General features: G+C 36.4%; 2 protein-coding genes across 2 annotated transcripts in view; one reads left to right on the top strand and one right to left on the bottom strand.

Moving 5' to 3' along the window:
- Gyc32E (Guanylyl cyclase at 32E) overlaps positions 1 to 23,487 on the bottom strand; it is a 211,426-nt gene that overhangs the window by 70,422 nt on the left and 117,517 nt on the right. The window contains exons 8-10 of the mRNA XM_074183625.1: positions 20,721 to 20,876; positions 9,256 to 9,434; positions 3,180 to 3,291 (exon numbers count right to left, since the gene is read on the bottom strand). Of these exons, the coding sequence (XP_074039726.1) occupies positions 3,180 to 3,291; positions 9,256 to 9,434; positions 20,721 to 20,876 (447 nt within the window). The remainder of the gene's footprint in view (positions 1 to 3,179; positions 3,292 to 9,255; positions 9,435 to 20,720; positions 20,877 to 23,487) is intronic.
- Positions 1 to 23,487, top strand: part of LOC141485938 (uncharacterized) — a 171,191-nt gene that overhangs the window by 69,773 nt on the left and 77,931 nt on the right. The window lies entirely within an intron of this gene.

Raw genomic sequence — 23,487 nt, 5'->3', positions numbered from 1 at the left:
AAAAATATATTGAACTAATGGTGTCAAAATATTATTACAATGAACCTTCTTCCTGAAGTACGAAAAATCACTCACTTGCAGCGCTAGTAGTTCGATAGGGACAAACACTGCTCAATGCTCATATGACCATATGGTAAAGTACAATTAAAAAAGAATGTTTTTAACAGAAGAAGATATTCCTGGAGCAAAACTTAAATTTGCAACTGTGAAGGATAACAATGTTGTAATAATAAAACGTTAGCTTACATGCCGTAATTCAAAAGTAACTGGAAAAAAGTGAATTAATAGACAGGTCAGTAGGTATACAGACTCTAGTGAAAGAGTAGCGATAGATTATAATTGCAATAAAAGAAATTTAAAATAATTATGAATATCAGATTTATTTTCGAGTGGAATATGAATCAAATATAGATGGTTATGAAATGAATTTAATTAAATATAGTAAATGAATATAATTTAATAAACGATTGAGGTTATATCTCATTCTAATCGATGGTGATTAACTATGAAAAATGTACTATTCATTTCATGTTTAGAGCATACATATGAATATTTATTAATTTTTTGCACTGTTAAATCTACTCTCCTCGAAGCATGTATCCATTTCTTACATCTAACCTCATTAATATGAGGTTTTATAAATGGTATAAAAAACACGTTTTCTTCCGGATATCGATTATCCGACGTAGAATTCGCAAAACAGCAATGCTTTGTTGGCATTATACTAACGAAAAATAATTTTTTATATCAGACTAGTTGTTGCCCGCGACTTCGCCTGCGTGGAATTTAGTAGTTGTAGTACTAATTAGTACTTATGTTGCCGTATCGCTGCTGTTTCAATCTTTAGACAGAATCAGAATCAACGAACTTAGGCGTGCACAGCGTTATAGAGCAGTGCTTTCAAAAAAATTGTTCTACAGCGCCATCTAGTGGCGAGTTACAGAAAAAAAATGATAGCCTGAAAACCTTCTCTATGAAAAATTACTTATACATGTCAAGTTTCATCACGATCGGTTGAGCAATGTAGAAGTTTATCACTTACCAACCAACCAAGCAATCAACCAACAAACATCCATTTTTATATATCAGATTTGTTTTTTTGAATAATGAATTATTATAACGTAAATAATACTGTTTTACATATGAATAGTTTATGTTTGTCCCTACTACTAGTGCTGCCTCTCGTGACACGTTCGCTGTACTATTCTCAGGAAAAAGGCTCATTGAAATGCATGTAGGGGGGAGTTCACGATGCAAAATGGGGATTTACTCGAGCATCATAGAAACATATTAGGTTGCAAAGCTTAGATGATAACAAGAAAAAAATGTTATATAATATATACCTTTTCATCGATGGAGTAAAAAATACAGTTGCATGGACATACTCGAGCGCGTCAGATATTGATAGCATCAATGTCCTACGTATTTTTAATAATGTTGGTATGTTAATCTGATCGTTTGCATGATGTGGGTGGTTGTACGAAAGGGTTAAGAGTGAAAAGAAAAAAAATTTAATCAAGCGCGTCAGATTTTCTAAGGGGGTGTTAAGTGCAACAAAAAAAAGCTCTCCTTCAATAATCTGACGATTTCGATCTGACGCATACTCGCGGCCATTATTATAATGTGCAAAAGAAATTCGCATTTTGAAATACGTAAGCGCGTCAGATTGAGATATATATCGTTCATCTTTATGTTCTAGACGTGATGTCTCATAATCTGACGATTATCTAGAGGGATTCGCCTAATCTGACAATTGTTTTTTATTTTTTTCAAATCATTGAACTGAATTAATTGAAAAGCTCAAGAAATAGCATGCAAATGAGTGAGTGTATGTAAGTAAAATTTAATTTTTTATAATCAATTGATTAATTATTCATCATCTTCATCTTCATCACGAATGAATCTCTGTGATCAGCTGTGATGGCGTCATGGCAACAGAATTCAGAGTGGGGACGGAGTGAGAGAGTAATAGATAGAAAAAAAGTGAAAGAGGAATAGAAACTCGAAAAGAGAAATATATGTATCACACAGCTGCACGCATTAAATTTTATCGACGAATTTTCGTTATTTCGGCTTGCGGAGCTCGTCAGATTGAATGTTTTTCGTTATCCTTGAATTATTTTCTCCAAAATAAAAAAAATTTGCTACGCTCGAGAATGTCGAAATGACGTTATTTTTTTACAACTTTGCTGCCCTCCCCTTTCTTTACGTCACTCTCAAACTGTCAGATTACTGGAATATTCACTTTTCAGCATTCAATTAACTCACCCTACCTTATTCTGACGCGCTCGAGAATTTCGGATGATCAATTTTTTTCACTAATCCTTTATCCTTCACGGGCGGCCTTATACATGAGGCTCATATTTGCTGGAGGTACTTAACAAGGTATCCCCCTGTATATTGATCTGCCGCGCTTTAGTAAATCCCGAAATCCCCGCTTGGGCTACCCTATTATTAGAAAAGTTTGTGGGCTTTGGAAAGTTCAATACCCTCTTGACATGTTTATGGGCTGAAAATATTTTGTGGATTTACATGAGAAATAAGCTCCTATGGTAAGGAAGCCTTGAAACTATTTTCTTCACAAAATGTTGAACGGTTCATGAAATATTGAAAAAATCAATTTTCAGTTTTTTGTGTACACATATGCATTATGGTTAGTTATACCCAATCGAGTAATTTTTGATTCCAGAATATGTAGTTTAATTTATGACCTTTTTTTTTGTTACACCCTGTATATACGTAATTGATATGACCTTATCAAAACAGCACCGCGATTGTCGATTAATGAAGTTAATATTCCATTCTGAAATATACAATTCTTGTGAGTTCATGTTTTCTCGTAATAAATATACAAAAAAGGAAGCGCAAGTATTTCGTTTGAGATTACAATTAATTACATTTTCGTGAATCCCTAAAGAGACAACATTTTGCCTAATCCAACAAAATAAATAGACCCAATTAATTGCTTTGATTAAAATGTTAATCTGTGGAGTGACAATTAAGTACGGTGGAAGTCGGAAATTGCTGTTTGGATATAAATAGATTAGAACTGTTGAAAAAACAGGATACATTTCAATGTCACTGAAAATTACACTAAATGAAACAATAATTGTATCGATGGTAGCTTTTAGATCAATGAAGATATGAATGGAATTGGGTAAATAATAGTACCTACTAACCATATTTTTATTCTCACTTGAGACTTCTGCTGTTTCGGTGGGTATTATGGTGACATCCTTCATATCTATCTTCCATAGTAAACAGGCTAATTTCTGTTCATAACGATAATGTCTGAAACGAAAAAAATCCATGGATATCGATATAAACTTGATGACTGAAAAGAGATGAGGTATATACTGAAATTACATTATTCTGAATTGATTTCAGAATATTCATTTCCACCAACGTTTTTATATAGTTATGATCTGTGAAACGCCTGTCAAAAACAAATATTCCCTTGTTTAAAGCCATGACGGATAATGCCATTTTATCCGATTTGTGACATTTCTGCAAGTTTCCTAGAATATTCATTGGTCTGCCTCATGAATTATTCCTATAGGGTATCAAATTTGTTGCCAAATCGAGAAAAGTTTCGTCAAAAAAATTTTCTGAGTAAAAACACCAAAATCATAAAGCGGTATGAAATATATTTTACGACCTATTTCCATACCTACCAAATATACACGAACAATTCCACAAAAATCAGTCGAGTCGTTCCGGAGGAGTGCGACCTCAGACATACAAGATTTTAATATTTCATGAAGTTGATCAGTCTTAGTCATTTTTGAGCAATTTTAAACAAAATAATGTTACATCTGCAAACTTACAGTGAGGGTATTAGTTTTGATGTCGAATTGTATCTTTTCGTTAGATCAATGTCACACCAGCCTTTTGTCCCAGAAAAAAGCCTGGACGGCGAAAATCTAGTTGAATGGGACAAGACGAGAATGATTGCCAATGATCCAACCCTAAGAGATGTAAACTCAAAGAAACAGCGTATATCTGATGAGAAGTGTATTTCGAATAGCTCTTTTATTCCAGTAACTTTGTCGCCTGAAAGTAGGTATGGGGTTGTATGCGTCAAATACGGTAGTTCTGATTTTTTGCAGACTTGTTTATGATGTTGGCCTAATGAATAATCCAAGTTTGTGACCTCGGGCGTCGAACGCAACTTTGTCAAAAATCGAAAAAACTGGGAAAAATCGTGTTTTCCTTCAATTTTGGCGATTATAACCCTGAAGGACTAGTTTTTGCAGACTTATTTATGATGTTGTTCTAATGAATAACCCAAGTTTGTGACCTCGGGCGCTGGATAAACGAAAAAAACACGAAAATCGGGTTTTTTTTTTCCAATTTTGGTGATAATAACCCTAAAGGACTAGTTTTTGAAATCCGATAGTTCTGATTGTTTGCAGACTTGTTTGTGATGTTGCTAGTGTTAACTGTGGCTAGTGTGGCTAGTGTTAACAGCCACATGGCTCCAGAGATTGGGAGAGAATTGATGCTAAATATGGTTGGCAAGAACTTCCAGAAAGTGAAATTCAAACGTAAAAACAATGTGGTGTCCCTTTTTTCACCTGTACGAACTATTACTGTTGACAATAAACAGTTAACTTTTGATCCTCTAACATTGTTTTACAGGTTGTATATCTCAAAACAATCGGATGAGGAGTTGCGCGAGTTCTTCACTTACGAACTGTCACCAATCCCAATAACACTGTTCTCTGAAGAAGGAATGAGGAAGGGTAGAAAATCCACCTTGTATTCAGGATTTCAACCTGTAACCTCAAATGAGAAGCAAGGGTTAACGAAGTTTGTAGTAGTGGATGGAGGGCATCTACTTTACAAAGTTTTGTGGCCTCGAAGCATTTGGTGCGTTACCTGACCGATACGTACAGTACATTACTGCTGACTACGGCTCAAACGTGGCAGTAGTTTTCGATGGTTACCCCTTAGATGCTGTTCAGAAAAACACAAAGAGCTGTGAACTTCTTCGAAGAGCCAAGTTACACTCATCGCGAGAGATAATTGTTGACGAGAAAACCATGGCACAGGTTCCTCAAAAATTCCTGTCAAATGACAAAAACAAGCTTCGTTTCATGAAGCTGCTGACAACAAAAAAAGGAAATCGCAACATTCAAGTGCTCCAAGCAGAGGAAGATGCTGATAGGCTCATAATCACTACAGCTGTAACTGCCGCCTCTACTTATGATATAGTGGTAGCCGTTGGTGAGGACATTGACTTGCTAATCATCCTCACTGCGATCTCAATAAATGTGGAAGAGGGAAAGCATCAAATGCCATGTATTCCAGCATCACTTTTTCAAAATCCTCTTTGAAACCAGAGCTTTTCCTCTTCATTCATGCCTTTAGTGGTTGTGTCTAGACATCCTGTCGAAAAAAATCCGGACGTTGAAAAGCAAGCTGCGATTTTTATCGACACCAACTTACACCTGACAAGATAGTAGCAGCAGGAGAGCGAGTCATAATTGCTCTATACGGAGGCAATCCCAACACCCATAACCTCGCCAGGGCTGCGACGAAAATCAGCTTCAATCTAGCCAGGTTACCTCCTACACGAGACTGCTCGATTTCACTCCTTGCGAACATACCATTAGGTAAACATTTGTCCTTGCATATTATTCATCATTTTCTATTCTTATGTACAATCTTCTTACAGGTACAGGCGTGGTTGGGAGTGGATATCCACGCCACAAGGGCTCAACCCCAAAATGATGACCAAGAGACAACACCTCTTGCACATGATTTCTTGCGGCTGCTCGAAGGGTTGTGAGAACGCGTGCAGCTGCAGAAAGGCAGAATTAAAATGCTCATCAGTCTGCAGGCACTGCATCGGGGCCTCTTGTAACAATATACCTGATGTTGCAGTAGTAGATATCTCAGAAGGCGACGATCTGTCCGATGTCGAAATGAAGGATGACTTGTGTGCACAAGACGTCGACTATTCATCACTATTCCCTGATGGGCATGCCCTCCCAATACGTCGATCCAGACACGGTTATCACTCAATTGATTCACTATATTTATTTACTACTAATTTGATTTATTACTCAATTTTCTACAAATAAACTCATTAACTCCTGTTGTACTTATCTTTTTTACTTTATTATTCGTAGCTTAATAAATAATAGACGAAATCAAAGATGAAGTTGTTTCAATTCAGAACTGACTTTAATTTTCAAAACATTATCCATTACAAAAATAAGAATTTATCAATTCTTCTACATTTCACTCCTTCCTCTTTGAGTTGTTTATTTCAATGTATTCCTAGTTCATTCTTCACCCTTAAACATCATCGTTCACTCTTCTCATTTTCTTTTTTAACATTCCATCATGAAAAGCTTCGATGGTATAATCAGGGTCAAAATTAAATTAATCAGAAAGACAGAATTGCAAAAGATTGCGAATTTCGTAAAAAATGATAAACTTTGAAAGGCTCAATCTCGGAAACTATTGTGGCTATAGAGACAGTTCTAGTGTCATATTATAGCAAATTTGGTCTACTTTGAAAACTCATCAAGCAAGTTTTTTCAAAAACTTATATATAGCAAAACTATATGTGGTCCTTTAGGATTTTAATCGCCAAATTTTGAAAAAACCCGATTTTTTGCGGTTTTTTCGATTTTTGACAAAGTTGCGTTCGGCGCTCGAGGTCACAAACTTGAATTATTCATTAGACCAACATCATAAAGAAGTCTGCAAAAAATTAGAACAATCGGATCTGACAGATGCTGTGATTTATAAAGTTACTGGACTATTTAGAAATAGATCGTACTTCGTACTACATGTCTTGATGAAAAATATAAATAGTGGAGAAACTGCAACAGATATTTCACAAGTCAATCAACAACAATGACATTTCAAAATTCCTTTGACATCTGTCAAAGACGTTCAGGAATAAAACGTACCAGCGAGGAAAAAAGTGGTAATATCCTTTGGTTTCTTCCAAAACTGAAAACAGAGCCAGATCTTAGCTTTCGAAACGTGGCGTTGGGATCAGGGATCTTTAAAATATCAAGGCTCTTCATTTCATACACAAAATAATTGAATACAACAAGTTCTTCATTACAATGCTCATAGTTCTTTTCATGGTGGAAGGAGTAAAAATGTCAGAATGACAATGGCATTTCAAAAAATGTTACCAGAAGTCTTCAATTTCGAGAAGGAAAATGAAATATATACAAATACTCATAGGTATCAGCTAATCGTTTTATATATAAATGATTTGAACATCTTATACCGTGCGATGTTGAAAAGTTCCACACACTTTGAATTTTCATCATCATGATAACATAATTTACAGGAGAAGACATCAGTACTTTCTGATGTGTAAAAACTGAGATCGCTATCAACCAGTTTTAACGAATAGAAAAAAGAATCTTGCGATATTTCTTTTGATATATCTTTCAATTTTCCATCCAATAATATCCAAGAATTCTGATATTAAATCAGTTATTTCGAAGTACTCAGCTGTTTTGTATACAGCGTGTGACATAAATACATTAAAATATCCAAGTGACGTATTCCTGACACAATTTTGAAAAAAGTCTATATTAACGAAAATGCTTCGTTTCGGAGATACAGGGTATTGAAATTGAATTTTTTTTCGTTTCTTGAAAATAACTTTTGCAAAAATCAGTTGTTTGCACGAAATTTGGTGCTCGGAGTTTTTTCGACGTGAGAAATTGTAATTTCATATTTAATTTCATGAATCATGAATCAACTGAAAGGCGTTGCGTACGCTGTTATTTTTTATTTCGAATTGCTCTAACTTTTTTGACACTGAATTGAACATCGCAAAATAAACAACTTTTCCTTTCAAAAAGTTCACTGAAAAATCAATACAATATAATACAATACAAATTGTTAAAATTTTTCAAAACATGGTTGGTTTTTGTCATGAGTTTTTTGCAATTTCAATTATTTGTATCTCGAAAACGAAGGATTTTTTGATGAACATTCTGAAGAAAAACTTTATTTTGACGAGCTCCACTACATACTTAAGTTTTGTAATGTCCTCAACAACTTCACTTAGCGCCCTAGGAGCTAAGTGAAATGTATCGATAGAAAATTGTACATATTTTGCATTGTTGAGGAATTGTATCTTTTTCACTTGGAAAAGGTGTCGGTACATGAAAAGTACCAAAACTTTACTGTCAAAAAAGTAAGGGCAATTTGAAATAAATAAAGACAGCATAGGCAGCGCCCTCTAGATGTTACGTGAAAATTAATACAAAGTTACGATTTTCCACCCCAAAAATTAAAATTCTTTGCGAATAACTTATATTTTGCAACAGATATTTTTGAAAAACGAACAAAAAATTCAATTTCAACTCCCTGTATCTCCGAAACGGAGCATTTCCGATCACTAGTTCAGGAATAGGTCATTTGAATATTTTAACGTACTCATGTCACACCCTGTATTTCAGGAATCTGCAAAGAACAATGAATATATTTTCGAAAGGAATTTTATAAAAAACTTACTTCAGGTTATCCTACTAAATGAGCAAAATATTCATCGTCTTTTTCTTGATGAAGATGACGTATGTTCACAAATATATTTCATAGATTCAAGAATGTTTATGAAATGGTATTTATCGCTTGTTTGCACATTCTCAAAGGATAAATGTTGCTCCTTGTAACTTCATAATGGTTAAACCGATTTGGAAGAGTGAACCTGTGTTGGATAGAGAATTCAAAGACCTATCAAATCAGGCATTTTAAAACCCACTTCCAGAAAAAAATCATGATTCCCCTTTGACAACTGGTGAAACTACACTATCGTTTTTCATTGAACACTTTTTGAAATGATGATTTTTCGGGTATACTTTGTCCGAACTTGATATTTTATCCCATTCAAATTGGAGAACCGAGGGATATTTTGCGATCGCTCTGTATAGTAGTAGGTATTGAATTCAGTTGATGTCGATAATTGCCAATTTAACGAACTTTGAAAATAGGATGCATGGATGTATTCGAAATTGAAAAGTGTGATTGCAATTCAATTTAACAGATTGAATTGGCTCGTTGACTTCGTTAGATGACGTGATTACGAAAATACCTCGTAGATGAAAACGGCTTTGAAGCTTCCAGCGTCAGTTGAGTAGATTGAATTTATTTTGAGAATTCCGCTTAGACAGGGAATAATCTTTCACGGATTCGAATGAATTAATGCTGAATGCAATTTTATAGGTTATTCAGGTTTTTTTTTTCAAAATTTAATAATTTTCTCACTTCAAAGCAAATAGAACTCCAACGACGATAATAGACGATACAAGAATCATGCTTGCGACCAGTTTCCAATCAATTTTGGAGATACATTTTTCACCGTGGAATCCACATTTTGGTTCAGCAAGGGGTATTTTCTTCCCGACCCATTGAATTGGTCTATCCAAGTCGAAATATATGAACTCCTGAAAACATACAACGTTACTGGATTCTGAAAGAGAATATAGTTGAAACCGCCTGTGATCATTAGTAAGTAAAAGAGTTATGAAATCGATGAGTGACAAAATTTTGTTATTCAGATTCAATAAAAATCTTGTTCCATCTTCAACATTCATGTAATTTGTAGATTAGGGGAGACCGGGGCAAGATGAAGTTCAGGGCAGCACGGGAAGTAAGCTTGTGTGCGTGAATAGTAATCGTGTTCGGAGCGGCGACAGCGCCATTTGCACGAACTTCACTCTCCGCTAGTGTGTCCAAGCAGAGCGAACAGGTTAGAACTCGTTTTTGCGTTGCAGAGAGAAAAAAGGGATATTGCAAGTGTTTTTACGCGATATTTGATTCAAAAACTGATGTACAGACATGTAAGTACCTGTGTTAATGTATTATTTCAATCCCGAGCTTATTATAGTAGTCCAAAACATTAAATTCAAACCAGATTTTTTCACCGGTGAAGTTTGAGGTTAGAATTGCGTCATCTTTTTTACTTACGTGTGAATCGGGGCAAGATGATCAGGGCATAATGGGATACTATCCCGTTTTTCCCCGCCCTTGTGATTAAAATAACATTTTCTATGTACTGATAATATTTGTAAATTCTACTTAAATCAGGATCAAAAATATTTATTTATTTATCTATTTATTTGTCTACAGATAAAATGGTTCGCAACTATAAACGAAAAACAGATCGTGACAAATGGAACGAAGAAGATATGAGAAGAGCAGTAAATGCTGTTCTCACTGATAGAATGGGATTTCTTCGAGCCTCGGCTACATACGATGTTCCGAAGTCGACCTTAGAACGACGAGTAAGAAAAGCTCGTGAAACTGTTAATGCCGACACTGATTCTGATAACGACTGCGGGAAAAAACATTTGGGACGATTCAAAACTGTTTTCACAGCCGAGCAAGAAAATGAGCTGGCGGAGTATGTGAAATCTATTGAAGCACGGCTTTTTGGTTTAACAGGAAAAGAGCTTCGTATTATAGCTTATCAGTTGGCTCAGCGGAATCACATAGATAACCCATTTAATACCGAAGATTGGCTCAGCGGGTTTTTAAAAACACCCTGATCTAGCATACAGACGCCCAGAACCAACATCAGCCGCAAGAGCGATGGATTTTAACAGAGTGGCAGTCGACAAATTTTTTACATTGTTGGAAAATGTAATGGATAAACATAAACTGACGCCTGAAAGGATCTACAATGTAGACGAAACGGAGATCAGTACTGTTCCAAAAAGTCAATCTAAGATATTGTTAATGGAGGGCCAGAAGCAAGTCGGCTGCCTCTCATCAGCAGAGAGAGGCCAGTTGGTCACTGCTGAAATTTGTTTTAATGCCGTTGGCACCTATGTCCTGCCTATGCTAATATACGCTTGGAAGCGGATGAAAGAAGAACTTTTGGATGATGCTCCGTCAGGGTTTTGGGGCACTTGCAGTGACAATGGCTGGATTACAACAGAAATATTTTTTGATTGGTTTAAATCATTCGTGCAGTTTGCACAACCAACAAAAGAAAAGCCTGTATTGCTTCTGTTAGACGGTCACTCTTCACATACCAAAAATATTGACCTAATAGATTATGCAAGAGAAAATAATGTGATTTTATTATGTACACCACCACACTGCACTCACAAATTGCAGCCTTTAGACGTGTCTTTCATGAGACCCTTAAGCACGTACTACAATGCTGGAGTGAAAAAATGGCTGACAGATCACCCTGGTCGCGTGGTTACACCATATCAAGTGGCAAAACTTTTTGGACAAGCTTACTCAAAAGCAGCCACAATGCTCACAGCCATAAATGGATTTCGTAAATGTGGTATATGACCATTAGATAAAAATGTTTTTACAGATGCTGATTTCATAGCTGCAGAGACGACTAACACAGAAAATCTGGCAAGAGAAGAGCTAAATGTGGAAAATGCTCCATCAACTCAAACATCCGAACCAGCAATCACTGAAGAAAATCTATCGCGGCCATCCCCTTCAGCTCACCTTGGACAAATTTCGTCTGCAACCCAGCAAAATAATGTACCTTCTTCAGCTATTTGTTCTCATGCTGAAAATGGTCGTGGTTTGTCAGAAAATACAGAAATCATTATTCCTAATCCAAACTTATAAATTGATAGAGGGAGTGTTCCAGAGCCTCTGATATCCTCAGAAAATGCTGTCCATCCAGTTTTATCCACTGAAAAAGAAGATATTGTTGAACCAACCACATCCTTTTCGAATAACAATGATGCCCTGGTCTCGTTGAATTCTCAAATTGACATTTCTATGACTACCACATCTTTCCAAAACGTTGCTGCAGATGCTAACTTCAATAGATATTCTCCCGAGATTATTAATACTAGAAAGAACCCTGAACAAACATTGGCCGAGCAACCTTCGACGTCAACATTTCGAGCTAAAGACAAAACTCCCGAAAGGCAAATAAAAAGAGTAACTTCTTCTTTTCTGGTAAGTCCTGAAAATATTATGGCTATACCTAAAGAAGTTAGGACTCAGGAGAGAAAGACTAGGAAATGAGGGAAGACTGCAATACTAACTGAATCACCTTACAAAAACGAACTCATGAACGATATAAGTATTGAAGAAGGTAAAAATAAGAAAAAGACTGATAATCAAGTGACTGAAAAAGGTAAAAAACGAATAAAGAAACCTAGAAAAAAGACTGCAAAGAAGATTAAAAAGACAACTGACAAGGAAAAGCGTCAAACCAAAAGGTGCAAAAAAGAAACCGAATCGGAAGATAGTTCATCCCAAGAAGAGGATGATGACTGTGCTTGCATCTATTGTGGGTACTTATACTCAGATTCAACCGAAGGTTGGGTCATCTGCGGCGTGTGCCACGGTTGGGCGCATAATTCATGTGCCGAAGATGAAGAGACACACATTTGTGAACGTTGTCTACCCGATTAAAAAGCGTACTCGTTTTGCCCCACAGCGTTTCCTATCTTACCCCAGTTATGGGGCAAAACGGGAAATTTGCCGAGTTTAGTTTTTCATTATTTGCCAAAAAAATTCTGTGATTTTGCATGCTACAACGTTTTATTATAAGAGAGGAATGCATAATGGTTACCTCTTTTGTTAAAGAATGTTATTAAAGAGTTTAATTTTCCTTGTATAACGAGTTTTGTCTTAGCTATCTCATCCTGCCCCAGTCTCCCCTACCTTCATTTTCCAAATGCATTCTATTTTTATCGATCAGTCACCTATTTTGACCACACAGAACAATTTGGTAGGTTGGTAGGTTCAATTCAATCAGAAATCAACTGTTCAAAATTAATGATATATACAGTGTCAAAAAAATTATGGAATTACTCAAGGTTCGGTTTTGGGTCCGATAGTATTCAATATTCACATCAATGATTTATTTTATATACAAACTGAAGGGAAAATTCAATATTTTGCAGATGATACGGTGATTTAATATACCGCTGATAGCTGGTGTAATTTAAAAGTAAGTGTGAAAGCAGATTTCAAAATTATCAAGAAACTGTTTGAGAGTAATTTTTTACTGATACATTTTGAATGAACCAAATAGTTTACTTTTATTCCTTGCCAAAATTTTTCAACTAAATCAGGTTCACTCAAAATTAGTGAGGGTATCGACATTGTTGAGGTTGACTATCAAGTACTTGACAAACATTTGAGATAGGACCATCGAATCAATTCTACACTAAAAGAATTAAGGATCCTCCTGCCAGAATTTAAATATTTGGAATATTATTTGGAATAGTAGGCTTGGGCGCAGTGAGTAGAACCTACTTGACTAAACTTGAAGTTATTCAAGAATACTTTCTAAAAATAATCTATAACGAAAAATATGATTTTTCAAATGAGTATCTTTTAGAAATTAGTGAAAAACTGGATATATGTCAATTATATCCTCATAATATTTTCATATAAGTATAAAAATAAATGAAACGTTCAATATAATTATCATGAGTATGACGCAAAAAATAAATCAACATTCTCCAAAAAAATAGAGAGAAGAAAACGATATGTCGAAAAATAACATGTATATAATTCCTTATATATTTGATAAACTGCCTCCTAATATGAAAAATTATTATTTTCTTTCATATAAAAATAAAATTGAAGAATGAATAATAAGGACTTCACGATAATTTTTCCACCAACTACATTTCTGAATAATTTCATTCAATTCAGATAGTGTTATTGTAGGTAGGTAGGTCTAAAGTGAGTGGGTCTATTCGATCCTCCACCGCAACCCATAAGGGTTTATGGTAGCCCACACCTATTCACACTCGGCCAAATGAACCCAGCTTCTTAACGAAGCCGATGAGTTTGTATGGTGAGTGGTCTTTCAGGTCAGATGGTGAGAGTACGGATCAGCCGAACTCAAAGAACCTGATTCGGTCCCGAGCGGGGCAGGCACAAAGTATATGCTCTGCAGTTTCATTACTTTCCAGACAGAGGCGACACACACTGTCTTCCGACAGTCCAAGTCTCTGCATGTGATGATTCAAATGACAGTGACCTGTAAGAAGGCCTGTTAGACATCGTAGTTTCCTACTGTAGTCCAACAACTGTTTGGAATCAAGCTTCGAAGGGTGAATAAACGCCTTGGAGTGAGCCAATCCTGGAAAATTCAGCCAGAAGACCATAACTCTTCTTGCAATCCAGGTGTTCAGTGTTTGTTTGGCAAATCTCAAAGCGATGCCAATGACAGGTTCGGGTCCAATGGAGCCGCTTGCAGCACCCTCCTTTGCAAAAGAGTCAGCAGCTTCGATATTGTTATTGAGCGCATATTGTGAATTTATGTATTCATTTGCTATTTTTTTTCTTCACATACATATGTGAGATTGTATTCATAAAGATGTATCTTTTTTATAACTCACCTTGGCACAAGTTTCACTTTTCAGTTTATTTGAGAGTTTGTTTATTATTTCCTATGTATATATTACAAAATTTCATATTGTTTCACCGTTGTGTGCGCCGGTCAGGCCCTATTCCCCGAAGCCCCGATACATTCGGGAGGGCGCGCCAGCATTATCAACCAACGACCACTCCCCACGCCGTTGGGTAAGTGATCATTGGGTCTGAGAATGACAGCCTTCTGCATCTGTCCGGCTAAGATTTCTGCCTCACTGCGGCAAGCCGGTATGATTTTAAGATTTGAGAGTAGAAAGGCATCATTCCATCAATGGCTCCAATAATCAGAACAACTATCTTGACAGAGTGATCTGGATATAGAGTCTGCGGAATTCGAAAAGGAAATCTCGATATTTTATCCGTTTTTCCTCCTCTTTTCGGACGATATACACTTCACACACCTGCGGTAGACTAAGGTGTTGAAAAGACCATCCTGAAGAGACCAGCCATGATGAACCCCCCAATTTCCGACTTCAGCCCACTCGACCTGAGGAAAGCACAACAAAGGCGCTTTGATAAGCCAAGGTCTCCAATGTTATTGAAGAAGGCACCATGCATTGACTTATCCTTGTGTTTCCGTAGAAGTGAGGTTGACTCTGCGGGTTTTATATGAGCTTTTTGCTAAATGGGTTCCAACTCGGGGACATAGTTGTGGTCACCTTTTTCAGTGTCGAAAACTATACCGAGTTCATGAGCTACTCATGCAGCTGCCCCTTAAAAAAATGCTCCAATTACTGATTTCTCATGGTCACGTAACATGTAGAGAAGGGGATCTGACCTCCTGGCGACTTTACAGGCTGTATCCAGTACCATTCTATCATGTAGACACTGCAAACTTAAAAGTATATGGCCTCCCTGTTGTCGGGGGAAGTACAACCGTGTAACGGACGATTTGGGATGCAAACTCCTATAGAGATGCATTATTTTTCGGTCTTTACAACAATTCGCTAAGTGATAGCGAAACAAAAAAAATCTATAAATGTCATCAGTATGCTCAGGTTTATAGAAGAGGCCACCTTTGAAACGTTGAAAAAATATATATTGAACAATTTTTTTTTATTTTCATCCCTTTTTGATGATTTTTTTGATAAACGAAAAATAAAAAACCCCAAATCAATTTCCATCATGCAGATTTCCCAATAAGGCCCGATTTAACGAGATAAAACGCACAACTTTTGTATGACATTCGAAATCATCCGTTATGCAAATTTGCTTCATCCCTTCATTCATGTTCATATCTCAGTTCGATTCAAATTGAGGAATTATCGAATGATTCAATACATTTTTTCTGTGTTCCCCATTCTTCACAAGAACTTGTGGAAAATTTACTATTTTGAGGATTACATAAGTAGAACGCTGGGAAAATAATTTTTCAATATTGAGTGTTGCCTCCTCTATCTTGGACAATATCTTTCATTCTCCGAGGCATTCCACGTATTAGCGTTCGAATATTCTCCCAAGGAACATGTCATTTCACCCCTCTATGGAGTTAATTTTGGATCGTAAGTGATCTTTCGCAACTTCTTACATGTCCACCGATAGTTCTAGACTTGCCCAATACAATTTGCATACGGGGACCATGCTTGATAGTTGCATATGAAGAATATGTAGAGATAATGCAATGCAATGTTCAATAATTTTAAATTCAATTCGAATTGTGATATCAAAGTCAGTGGATAAAAAATTCATGGGAAAAAAGCAGGCTTGCATACAGGATGGTTTTGAGTGTAATCAAAAAGTTGTATTTAACCACGAAGGGTCTGGATGAAAGAAATATAACTTTGTTTTCGTTCCTTTAATGTGTTAGTGCATTATTCGTGCCTTTTTAAAAAAATATATTTGATGAGAATTTATCTTCAATACATTGCAATTCATTTATTGAAAACATTACCAAATCTGGTAGAAAAAAGTTATTCAACCTGCCTTTGATTCTTACCTGTTTCTGCTTTTGAAACTTGGGAAAGAAGATAAGAACAGATGGCTTTTTACTTGTTCTCTTGTTTTCAAAAATTGTATTAATATAGAAGTAGCAAAATAAGTGCCGTGTTCACCTTCCATAATGTAATTAGCAGTAAATTTTGAAAAATGATCACCTATACAAAATATAAGGTGGTCTTTTTCTTTATACCTGAGTATGTCGAAAGATTTGTGATAAAATTTGGGCTTATGATGCACTGTTTGGAACCTTTGGTGTAGTAATGAATATTACTGGAGTTTTTTCCCAACACCAAATCGTTATTTTTAACACCTCGACAAGTGTTTCGATCACCAAGTGATCATCTTCGAAAATGAAGATCAAAACTGAGAACTAGTGCGAGCTAATCCTATTTATGCTATAAAGGTAATTCATTCAGATAAACCATCCAGGCGTACCAACCATACAGGTATACCAACCTAAATTAATTTTACAATTTTGCCTTATCTATTATTTTACAATATATGTTTATATAAAACAATTTTCAGCTACATAGAAATTAATTTCACAATATTGTCTATCCAAATTTATTTTTGCAATGTGTCCTTATGTAGTAGTCAGTAAACCCAACAGCATTCTTTTATTTTATTTTAACAAGCTATATATTATGCTCTTTGGTGTAGGTCCGTCATCGTAATTCATAATATTATTGTGTTTACTTATTTCTAGACTCTCATAGGCATCTAGTTGCCTGTTGTTGTTAACTTGTCTAACTAATCTTAATGAACTGAAGTCTATGGAATGGTTTTGTTGCAAAATATGATGTGCGACTGCTGATTTTTCAGGTCTCCCATATTTCAAGTGTGCTATGTGTTCCTTATATCTTACTTCAATAGATCTCTTTGTCTGTCCATAATATTTTGCATCGCAGTCCTTACATTCAATTTCGTAAATTACAGACTTTTCCGAATTCTCGACTTTGTCTTTTGGACTTCCCAAAAGGCTCTGTAGTGTATGACTTGTTTTCCAAAACTTGTTTTCCGTGTTAGGAATCACACGTTAAAAGGTAAGACCTCGTTAGTCCTTAGCTCGCACAAGTTTCTCAACTTCTGAGAGTTGTCGTCCGTATGGGGGCGGCAGCTGATTAACGGAAACACAGATTTTAAACAGATTTTTAAACAGATCCTTTTTTGGATCGTATCATTTTTAATACAAGTCATACACTACAGAGCCTTTTGGGAATTCCAAAAGACAAAGTCGAGAATTCGGAAAAGTCTGGAATTTACGAAATTGAATGTAAGGACTGCGATGCAAACTATTATGGACAGACGAAAAGATCTATTAAAGATATAAGGAACACATTACACACTTAAAATATGGAAGACCTGAAAAATCAGCAGTCGCCCATCATATTTTGCAACAAAACCATTTCATAGACTTCAGTTCATTAAGATTAGTTAGACAAGTTAACAACAACAGGCAACTAGATGCCTATGAAAGTCTAGAAAAAAAAAATATTATGAATAACGATGACTGACCTATACCAAAGAGCATACTATACAGGCTGATTCACGGTGGATGGCACATTAGACGTTTCTGGTGAACCAGACAACGGATCACTTTGAAAATTTAATGGAGGGCATATTCGGACATTCTCTAGCCAACTAAAATATTTTCGACAATGCGGTGTTGCCGCATAAATTTCTTGAGGTTCATTGGCGGTAGATTCGGATACATTTCATCGAACTTTCTACATGTTCTGCTGATAATTTTGTCACACTGTCCAAAAATAATAAACAAATTCATAAGAACTTCGTTTGAATAGTTTTGTTCCATCGTTTTGAAGGTATTTGCAACTTCTGAAGTGACGAAAATGTCGATATCATTAGGAGAATGTCACAACGCTACTGTCAAATAGTAATCATGGCCTGCTTATCAAATACCGAATGGAAATACCATTCTGAAGGGACATTTTCACAAGTAAATGTTCATAAGTCCGAAACTTGACTAGTTAGGTATAGGTATGATATACATAGAAAGAAAGCAAATTTCAGCAGCTTTCCGAATTTTCAATAATATACAGGGTGTTCCATTCAAAATAATCAAATTTCAGCAACTTTTTCAAGCAAACGAAAAAACTGTATTTTTTTACCACCCTGTATTGAAGTAACGGAGAATAGGCTGACGTGTGGGAAGTGTCCAAGTATCACCTAACTCCAAACCAAATTTCGATATTATAGTACTTCTTAACTAAAAGATATCGGCATTTTTAGAAGTCATGATTTTCGAAGAAAAAAATTGAAATTAATTTTTATTTCGAAAACGGTAACAGATAGGTATAGGGAAATATCAAGAAAAGTTATCGGGCAATTGTTGGAGATTCTAAAAATAATATTATATACAGAGTGTTCCATTTGAAAAATCAAAGTTGCTACTGCTTTCTAATAGAAGCGGCAACACCGCATTATCGAAAATATTTTAGTTCACTAGAGAATGTCCGAATATACCCTCCATTGAATTTTCAAAGTGATCCGTTGTCTGGTTCACCAGAAACGTCTAATGTGCCATCCACCGTGAATCAGCCTGTATAGCTTGTTGAAATAAAATAAAATAATGTTGTTGGGTTTACTGATTACTACATAAGGACACATTGCAAAAATAAATTTGGATAGGCAATATTGTGAAATTAATTTTTATATAGGTGAAAATTGTTTTATATAAACATATATTGTAAAATAATAGATAAGGCAAAATTATAAAATTAATTTAGGTTGGTATACCAGTACGGTTGGTACGCCTGGATGGTTTACCTGTATGAGTTACCTTTATAGCATAAATAGGATTAGCTCGCACTAGTTCTTAGTTTCAATCTTCCTCTTTGAAGATGATCACTTGGTGATCGAAACACGGTCGAGGTGTTGGAAATAACGATTTGGTGTTGGGAAAAAAAGGAAAAACCTCCAGTAATATTCATAAAATTTAGGGTATAGGTCCCAAACAAAGCCACTGGATCTATGTGATGATTGTCAGACCAATGATCTCTAATGGTGCAATTGTCTGGTGGCGGAAAGCTTTACATAAAACGGCTTAGGCAAAGCTCTCTGGCTTACAGAGACAGGCTTGTCTGGCCATCAGTGGTGTCATCAGTACCAAATTCCAATTGCACAGACTGTTGGTTGATACTGGAAGTCACAGTATTCTGAAAATAACCTCTGGCTTCATGCCTCCAACTGTCAACTAATAACTGCCTTATGAAGTACTGTTTCCGAGTAGATCCTCCGGTAGAAGAGCAGATTGTTGTTAATTCACAGATGGCTCAAAAACACCTTCAGGTATTTTTGCACAAGTCTATATGCAGTCAGTCGCAGACCCACAACCTCATACACGAGTCAATAAAAATATTCTTTGACATTCAAGCGGCTCCTACTGAGCGACTTCTAAATTGGTAGCAAATTGCCAAAAACCACTCTCTGGTCTAGATTCCTGGCCATACTGGCCTCGAAGGCAATGAAGCTGCCGACTCTCTTGCAAAGGAGGGTGCTGCAAGCGGTTTCATCGGACCAGAACTTGTCATTAGCATCGCTTTGGGCTTTGCCAAATAAACGGTGAACACCTGGATGTCAAGAAAATTTATAAACTTCTGGCAGAATCTTCCAGGATTGGCTCACTCCAAGGCGTTTATTCACCTTTCGAAACTTGATACCAAACAGTTGTTGGACAGTTGTAGGGATGAACTACGATGTCTAACAGGCCTTCTCACAGGTCACTGTCATTTGAATCATCATATCCAGAGACTCGTACTGTTGGAAGACAGTGTGTGTCGCCTCTGTTTGGTAAATGATTAAACAACAGAGCACATGATTTGAGCCTGCCCCGCTGGGGCAGGTTTTAGAGTTTGGCAGAGCTGTACTCCCACCATTCAATCTGAAAGACCACTCACCATACAAACTGATCAGCTTCGTTAAGAAGCTGGGTTTACTTGGTCGAGTGTGAATAGGTGTGAGCCACAATAAATCCTTGCGGGATGCGGTGGAGGGTGGAAAAGACTCACCAACTTTGGACCTAACCTGATCTTTCCTAAGATCAACCGTTTAAAAATAAATGACCTTATACCCAAATTTTAGGATAATGGGTTAATCTCACTTGATTATCACTCTATGGGTTTGTATCAAATCAACTCTTAAAAATGCAGTATGGGCCCGTAGTGTATTAGTTTGAGCGATGCTCATGGAAAAGACAGTCATGAGATTTCAATCTGATGGTATTATGATTTCTAAAGGAACGGAAATAAAAACTCCTAATTTTTCACACATGAAGTATTCTTCATAAAATACCTTCAAAATTGAAAGTCAATGAAATATTGTGTTACTAGCAAAATTATCAGTGTAGGAAATTGCAATTTTATTTGAGTAGCCTCTTAAATTGAACTCACGGGAAGAACTGAGACATTATTGCTTCCGTTGGATTTATATTGGAAATATCCTACCGGTTGCATGCTCATTCGCAAAGTGCCATTCATTTCCTTGTCATCTAAAAGAGCCACTACTGTGAAATTCCCTTCTGCGTCACCATTTCCATCTATGAAGACCTGAAAGAGATTATCGAAATGAGATGATATATATTCGTGGAGCCGTTGAAGGAAGTATCACTTATTATTTCCAGTCGATGAGATGAAATGAATATAAATTGGAGTTGAAGAATTGTTTTCAGTTACAATTTTGAATTAGAATACCACCTATTCAATATTTATGAACATATATGGGGTACCGGCGGTTAGCCGTATTTTGGGAAATGATAGGATTCACATCCTGAAATACATAGATTACATAAATGACCTATTACTGATTCATCAGAATACTTCATTACATCGTCTTTTACGAGTAATATTTCCAAAATGTTACACAAGGTGTTTGGAATATATGACTAATTCTGAAGATATAAAAATGGGCATGTATGATACAGGGTGTAGATTGGACAAGGTTATAGAATCATACGCGTATTCACAGTATAACGATATATTAACGACTCTTCTACTTCAAGTCACAAACGGTAATGAATCAATACTGCATTTCCTATCCTATAATATAATGTAATCGGCACTGTCCCAGTCATCCCAGTGGACAGTTGCTGCTCCATCACTATTTCCATAAGCGGGTACTGCACGGCCATCCTGACCCGTTGTTGTCCCCAACAACCCAATGTCTATGGACACCTGTAAAAAGAAGGGACAAATATTTAATCACTGATATATCATCCACATTTGATTTCGCCATCAAAGGCTGATTTTACCATCAAGGGCTCGTATTGTCATCAAGGGCTCGTATTGCCATCAAGGGCTCATTCTGCCATCTGGACTCGTTTTGCCATCAAAGCCATCTAAGGCTCATTCTGTCATCAAGGGCTCATTCTGCCATCAAGGGCTCGTTTTGCCATCAAGGGCTCTGCCATCAAGGGCTCGTTTTGCCATCAAGGGCTCTTTCTGCTATCAAGGGCTCGTTTTTGCCATCAAGGGCTCGTTTTGCCATCGAGACATCGAGGGCTCATTCTGCCATCAAAGGCTCGTTTTGCCATCAAGAGCTCTTTCTGCCATCAAGGGCTCGTTTCAATTCAGTTATCATAACGTTTTTGAAATCTGAACGGCTTCATGTGTTCTGCTGCCACCACACCTTCGTATGGGCGGTTAGCTCTGCTGGAGTGTAAATCCTCCTTCACCTTATAACGGTTATTTGGAAGCACCTCCATCACTTTGAGTGGACCTCTAAATTTGGGTATTAGCTTTTTACTTTCACCAGCTGCAGGGTTGCTTATGACTCTGGTCAAGATCAAGTCACCAATATCGAAAACTTTTGGTGGATTTCGTTTTTTATTGAAGGCGGCATTTTGTTTGCCTCTATTCCTTTCCAATCGTTCTCATCGCAGTGACGTCCACCTCCCTCTCTTTGGCGTTGTCGAGGATATCACCATCCATTTTGAGTGGGAATCCAAATAGAAGCTCGGCTGGCGTATTTTGTGTAATGCGGCGTTTCGTGCTATTAATGCCTTGTTGAACTGTTGTCCCATTCATTGCCAATTATACTTGCCCTTGAAGTCGCCAAAGTGTCTAGTATTGTTTTGTTTACTATCTCCGCTTGGTCATTTCCTCTTGGGAGACCAACTGCTATCCTTTTCCCGCATCTGTTATTATTCTTTTCGAATTTCCAAAAATTGTACATATCTCGCTCAATGTCACTAGGACACATTTGACAGAAGTGTTGGAAACCGCTTTCAAAAATGTGGATTTTGAGAATCCGTCCATAATTACAAGTATATACTTATTTCCCTTTGTAGTTTCCACAAATGGTCCCAAATGATCCAAGTGTAGGGTGTGTTGTGGTGTGATCTCGCATACTTGGACATGGAATGCAAAAATATAAACTCCTCACCACTATTTTCTTTATGGTAGAGACAATGTAAACATGCATTTATGCATCGTTTCACAAATCTATTCATTTTATTAAACCAGCAATTTTTCTTAATTCTGTCAATAGTTTTCTCAAAAAGCAAACTGACCTACATCATCATAATTAGCTTTTACTATTTGCCACCTACAGTTTTTCGGTACTAACCATTTTCGACCATATGGCGTTACAAGATCAACTTTATTTTCCCGTGAATCGTATTCCTCAAAAATGTTTTTATTATTCACTTCATCACCACTTAACAATATTTCTTTTATTTCTTTGATAGAAGCATCTTGATCTTGCGCCTCGCGTAGATAACCATTTTCGTGTATTTTTTTAACGTTCTCTATTTTCTCTCTCATCTCAAAATTACGATTGAGTGCGTCTACATGCTGCATTTGTGAACCACCTTTATGCTGTATTTTAAATGAAAAGTAAAACCCATCTGGCTATGCGTGAAACAATTGCTTGTTTACTCAAGGAACTTTTTACGGCGTTGCAGTCCGTGAAAATTGTGAACTCATTTCCAAGGAGGTAAAACCTATACTTTTCTAGGGTTTTCACAATTAAAAGTAACTATAATTCGAATGAATGATAGTTTTTCTCCGCCTCAGTTGTTTGCTTGCTGAAATACCAACAGCATTTTCTTTGTTTTCAGATTTTTGAACTAATATTCCTGCGAAGCCTTCCCGACTCGCATCTGTATGAACTATTATTGGTAGTTCAGGATTGAAAATACATAATACAGGATTTGAAAAA

This window comes from Leptinotarsa decemlineata, unplaced genomic scaffold (assembly GCF_025532065.1).
Source record: "Leptinotarsa decemlineata unplaced genomic scaffold, Ldec_3_MD MMD2_P_RNA_scaffold_2, whole genome shotgun sequence".
In the NCBI taxonomy this organism is placed as follows: domain Eukaryota; kingdom Metazoa; phylum Arthropoda; class Insecta; order Coleoptera; family Chrysomelidae; genus Leptinotarsa; species Leptinotarsa decemlineata.
This window is presented reverse-complemented; position numbering and strand designations above follow the sequence as displayed.